This window comes from Rousettus aegyptiacus, unplaced genomic scaffold (genome assembly GCF_014176215.1).
Source record: "Rousettus aegyptiacus isolate mRouAeg1 unplaced genomic scaffold, mRouAeg1.p scaffold_m13_p_12, whole genome shotgun sequence".
NCBI lineage: Eukaryota > Metazoa > Chordata > Mammalia > Chiroptera > Pteropodidae > Rousettus > Rousettus aegyptiacus.
Window position 1 is genome coordinate 44,344,860 of NW_023416287.1, and position 5,923 is coordinate 44,350,782.

Sequence of the window (5,923 nt, forward strand, 5' to 3'; positions counted from 1 at the left end):
TAGAGCAGGTAGCTCTCTGATGGCAGCCTTGTTAGCCTGGGATGGAGACAATGAGAGTGATGGTGATGGTGAATATAACTCCCCAGTGGACCTGTTTCTCTAGGGATCTCATGTTAGTCTTTTATCCGCCTTGGGAAATCCCTGCTCAGCTGCTGAAGCTCTCTTCACTCCTCTCACTCTCAGGGGAGTCATCATCTGCATTGGCGCTGTTGTGCTGCACAGACTTTTGGCAGGTTCTCACCAGACCAAGCTATTTGGTAGACAGAATTAAGGCCTGTAATCATTGTTTTGCTAGACCTGTGGCTGCACATGTTGGCTTTATGAAGGAGCAGAATGCTGAAGAATCTGAGTTCTAGGGGCCCAGGAAGTATTCATGGGAGCACTTTTCAGATGTGGAAGGGGGCCTATCTGGGACCATGCCAACGAAGAGACTGTTGGAGGCCCTGAGCCTATGTTCTCCTCCTCCATACATGGCCAGGGGAACAGTACCTTCCTCTCAGGGTACAGGAAAATGACCTCATGTGAGGAGTTTCATATGGGGCCTCGCACATACCATGTGCCCAATAAGTAGATGCCAACTTTTACCATTGTTCTTATTAGGTAGCAGTGTTACAGTTGATTCCTAATGCACAAATTACAGACTCTTGTCCTGTGGACTCCATCTAGTTGATGATATGTTATATTTGTCCTATCAATATATATTGTTATTTTTAATTTAGTTGCCAACACTTGAATAATTCAGAGATTTCACATAAAAATCCAGATTTCCCATATTTCTGGAAGAATGGAATACTGGGCACCTGTGTCTACATATCCACATATCAGCATTTGGTTGGACTTCTTTGGGTGGAACATGGGCTCTCTAATTTGCCACAGTTTCTACTATTCTCTACGGGCCATCCCTCACCCTGAGTTTGGGGTTCCTGTTTTAGCCTCATCTCTGTAGGTCAGGGCCCTTCAGTGGCACTCTGGGCTCATTTGGCCTTCCTTGTGGGTACCCTCTGAGCCATAGGCCCATCACATGGAACTCCTTGAGGGAGGGACCTTGGTATAATTATATTTGGATTGGGGTTGGCTGGTAATGGACCCGTAAATGTTATCTTGTATGATGGAGAAAAGTTCATTATTTTAACTGCTGGCACCAGAATTCCTCTGATGGAGAGAAGTGACTTGTCTGAAGAATTTGGTAACTATTGAATGGAGTAGAAGTGAGACCCCAGAGTTTGCAGTTATCTGATGTCAGCACTTGGAAGGAAGTTGTTTCCATGAGAAAAGAAGTAATTTGATGTTTTGTTTCTGAAGAAGAGGGGTAGAGAGGAGGAAAAGAAGACAGAAACTAGTGCAGGAGAAGATAGGGTGAGGCCAGGTGAGTCCAAGTGGCCTCAGGGCCAGACAGAATGGCCAAAGGCCATTTTGAGAATGGTGATGTGCCTTTTTCAGTGAATATATTGCAGAGATGAACATGCTCTTTACCTTCCTGCCACCCAAAGTCTTCATTACCTCCTGTCTGTTCACTGCCGTGTTGTGAAAGCAAGTGTGCGTGTGTGTGTGTGTGTGTGTGTGTGTGTGTGTGTGTGTGTGTGTGTGTAATTTGGAGAGGCCTTGAATATTGATGTGCAATTGGCCTGGGCTGTATTAGACAGCCCATGTAAGAAGCAGGTCCTGGTAGATAGAAAAGGGTGTGAGAATCAGAGTCCTGGGACCTGGCAGGCACTAGGGGAAGGCTCTAAAAGTCCAGATTGTGGAATTGTTGGGGGGAGCTCATTTTACTTGGAACTTGGGGGACAGAGAAACCCCAGTTGATATCTGATATGACAAAATGAACCCAGGTTTCCAGAAGGAACTGATAGGGAAAAGAAAATCTTTGAACTTGGACAAAGTGGCTGAACAGCCAGTTTATTTTGAGTTATTGGTGATCCTGGCTGATCAGAGCTGGTGGAGTCTGGGGAGAGCCTGGCTGTCTGGCTTGAGGGTGACCAAGGGGACCTGGGCTCAGTCTAGAGACTCTGTGGCAGTGCACAGAAGGCCAACCAGGAGAGCAAGGCCCACTGTGGTCACAACAACCAGTGCCACATCCCACCAGACCCCTTGGTAGGCCCAGGATGCCTGTAGCTGCCAGCCGCAGTTGCCCAGTTCATAGCCTGTGAGCTGGCCCAGTGGATAGGTGGTGGCAAGTTTGGGGCTGGAACAGTGGACATCCAGCAGAGCCTTGGGTGTGCGGTCCTCTAGCCAGAGGCGCAGGTAGGTAAGGCTGCAGTCGCAGTGCCATGGGTTCTGTGTCACGTCAAGTGTCTGCAGCTGGGGCAGATGGTCGAAGGCGCCGGGGGGCAGGGATCGAAGGCTGTTATTGGCCAGTAGGAGGTGGCGGGTATGGGCTGGCAGGGCAGGCAGAGACGTGAGACCCTGCCCTCTGCAGTCCACCCACAGCCCCATGGTTTCCAGGGCCTGACAGGTGCATGGTGCAGGGCAGTCCTTGGTGGCCTCCGCAGTGGCCCAGAGCAGCAACAGGGCCCCCCAGGCAGGCATTGTGCAAGCTTGCTGTAGGGAGAATGGCCATGAGGTGAGCAAGAGCCTGGAAGCCTGTACCCCATCCCAAGGGCCAGTGGGTACTGTGGGAGCAGTGGGATCTGACCTGGGGCAAGGGACAATTTTTTTCTCAGGCCTCAGCTTTCTCATCTGTGAAATTGTGGTGATGAAGGCTGGAGTGAAGTGCACCCAACATGAGCCTGACTGACCCTCATGGGACATTCAGAAGGCAGGACAGTGAGGGTGGCTGAGGTGGGGGAAGGGTGCAAGGGTAAGCACATTCTTGGATCCCTGCTACCTGATTTACAGTCCTGGCCCTTGGTTCCCAGAGTGTGGGGAAAGCTGCCCCCACATGCCATGCCTAAGCTTGGGGTCAGGCCAATTGTGTATACTTCACAGACCACACCTCATCTCATCAATTCCAAACAGCTTGCCATGGCTAAGTGAACCTTTACATGGTACTTGGTGTAGAAAACAGCAGGATGAGGATGCTGAGGGGACACAGAAGGGAACTGAGACGAGGGGCCCTCTGGAAAGCCGCTCATTTAGGCTAATGCTTGGAATTGGGGAAATTGAGATTCACGAGAGAGAGTGACTTGTGTCAAAAACCAGTCTCAAACTCAGGTCTCGTGGGCCCCAGTTTTCTACCTGATTCACTGCCTTCCCTCCATGACTGTTCCCCCTTCCTAAGACTCCCCACTGAACCCTCCTCCCCATGGGGCCTAACCCAAGGCAAGCTTCCAATGACTATTTATTGAATAAACCAACAAATCTTGACTTAGGCAAGGAGCAGGTATCTTACAGCACATGCTCACAGCTGTCTTCTGGAGGGGAGAGCAGAAGGAGGCATAGAGGCAGGACTTGACACCTGGCCTCCCCACCCCTACCTAGGAGAGGCCCACAGTGTGGAGGCAGTGCTGAGTAATAAGGAGGGCCACTTACCTTTGAGGCTTGTAATTGGGTACCCCTTTCTGTGGTCCGAAACGTCCAGGTTGAGGCTGAGGTGGCAGTTCTATGTAAGGCAGCCGATGATGACCATTGCTTGAGTGGCAGGAAGGAAGTGATGAAAATAGCCTGGCTTATCCTCTTCATGCAGCCCTGGAAAGCCTATCTCCAGAGGCAGGGGGCCCTGGGGTTGCAGGGCCTTGGGTAAAGAACACTATGTCAACCTCAGTTTACAGAAAAGGTCTCATAGTGCATCCCATTGTACCACCAGTGAGTCCCGAGATGAGCCTTAGTTCAGGGTCTGTGGGAGGACCAAGGAGACCTTTCACCTGGATCCAGGAGGTGGGGAGGGCTTCCAGGAGGAGAGGGCCCTGGAAAGGAGTGGTTCTGAGGGTTGTTCCTCCAAATCTCAGTTTTGCTCATCTGGAAAATGGGAGCAATAACCTCTGTCATGCTCGCCACACAAGGTGTGGGTTGGGCAGCAAACATGGGAAAGACAAAAATTCTATTGGAGAGGGTGATTTAGTTCTTAATTCTCTTTGGTCCTGAATAGTTCAAGGAAAAAAGTCTCCATTTGGTGCTATCACATCTACAGCATCTTCTAACACTTCCTGACACCACTTTTTAATAAAGGCCTATAAACCTGGGGCTCAGAGCTTCTATCAGATATTAGTCTCTGGGTAGAATTTAGGACAATTGTTTGATTTACATTATATTTATTTCTATAGCTACATTCCACTTAGAGAGGTGACATCAGTTTTCCATTGATGTTAGTGATATAAAGTTTCCTTTAAAAGAAATGTATTTTTAATTATATTTTTAATATTAAAGTATTAATCAGGATAATCTTAACAGTAAAATATTCTAAATTATATATAAAATTAAAACATTAATGTATGCATTTGATAATAAGTTATAAAAATATCACTTATAAATATCAACTAAGTCAATAAAAGTTTTGAAGAGATGGAAAGATTTGTACCCACCGAGGGGGCAGGGAGTGATGGAAGTGTGGGAACTCCTGGGGTATAGCAATGTTTGGGAACAGGTAGAAGGGGTTCTAGCAGCCTCAGTAAACAGAGCTCTTGGCCAGAGGGGCCCAGGAGAGGAACCCAGAGTGGGAGGCTGCTGAGGAGAGGAAGGGGATTCCAAGGCTATCCCCTATGGTCATGGCCAGTGTTGACCAACAACACCAAACCCAAAAAGAGGGTCCTGGGCTCCAAGGCTGGAAGTACTCCAAATAGTTAAGTGCTGGAGGGGAAAACTAAGGTGCAGAGTAGCTGGGCTGCCTGCTAAGGCTCCAATGGAGCTTGAGCAGGGCCAGATGCTACTCCAGCCAGGATGGAGGGAACCTGGATGCTTTCCAATTGATTTTTATTCTTTAAAGGAGGGTGGCAACACCACAAGTTACAGGGCAGGAAAGGTCAAGGGCAGAGAGCTGAAGGGTGCTTTAAATACACTGTTTATACATGGGACCCTCAGAAATATTCCTTATGTTTGCAACAGAGTGTTTATATTTTTTTTTTATTAAGCAGTTTGCAACTTTTCGGCACATGGAGTTGATATCCACTTGCAGATTTATTATCTGTTTCTCCCCACCAGAATGTCTGCTCCTTGAGAGGTGGAGCCTTATCTACCCTCTTCATGGTCAAAGTCATAGTTCTTAGGTCAGTGTTGCACATCCAGGTCCTCAATTAGTTTGTGCTGAGTGATTGCCTGAGCGAATGAATGGTTTGACTATAAAAGATTTGATCAGCAGGGAGGGACCTTGGTCCTTTTTAAATCCTGACTCTTATTATGCAGATGTTGAAGGGAAGTCTGCCTACCTGAGCTTCTCAGCACACCTGCCACAGTGGTTGCCATTAGCAACCTTCTGTTCCTACAACATCTGGATTTTTTTTGTAATACTCAGAGATGTGTGTTGCAACATTGTTAATTGTAGCAAAAAACCGGAAACAAAAAGAATAAGTACTAGCACATCCCCACCAAAGAATATTATACAGTCATGTAAAATGAAATAAAACTATAAGAATTGTGTTGAAATAATTTCCACTAAGTATTGTTGAGTGACAGGAGTAAAATGCACAAAAGTGTAAGACAAAATTTTATTTTGGTAAAACAAACTGTGATAAACTATCTTTGTCCAGGATCACTTGATAGAGTGTGTGTTTTTATTTCTTATCTTCTTATTTTCCACTCAGACTAGCCTAAGTCCTTTTCTGTGGCAATCTGGGCTGGGTCTCCCCTTCCACCTCACGGAGGGGTCTCAGGTTCTGTCCCCCAACTTGGCCCAGTTTGTTCTCTGAGAGGGAGCTGGGTATTCACATTTCTTTGAGGCCCAAGGTCATTACCAAATATACACAGAGGGCCAAGGTGTCGTTTAGTCCAATTCGGTTATACCTGCTCTGGAACTTTCTTGCCCCTGTGGGGTCACCTGCCAGGAACTCCTTGA

At 47.4% G+C, this 5,923-nt stretch overlaps 1 protein-coding gene across 1 annotated transcript; it reads right to left on the minus strand.

Annotated features, from left to right (window-relative positions):
- Nucleotides 1–1,844: 1,844 nt before the first annotated feature.
- Nucleotides 1,845–3,567, minus strand: GP9 (glycoprotein IX platelet). Its single transcript, XM_016134513.1, has 2 exons — nucleotides 3,469–3,567; nucleotides 1,845–2,538 (listed from the first exon to the last, which is right to left on the minus strand). The coding sequence occupies exon 2, from the start codon at nucleotides 2,524–2,526 to the stop codon at nucleotides 1,993–1,995; it is 534 nt and encodes a 177-aa protein (XP_015989999.1). The 5' UTR covers nucleotides 2,527–2,538; nucleotides 3,469–3,567; the 3' UTR covers nucleotides 1,845–1,992.
- Nucleotides 3,568–5,923: the final 2,356 nt, after the last annotated feature.

What these genes read in the sequence shown, in the direction of transcription:
- GP9 (XM_016134513.1), bottom strand. Translation starts at nt 2,526, where the DNA reads ATGCCTGCCTGGGGGGCCCTGTTGCTGCTCTGGGCCACTGCGGAGGCC.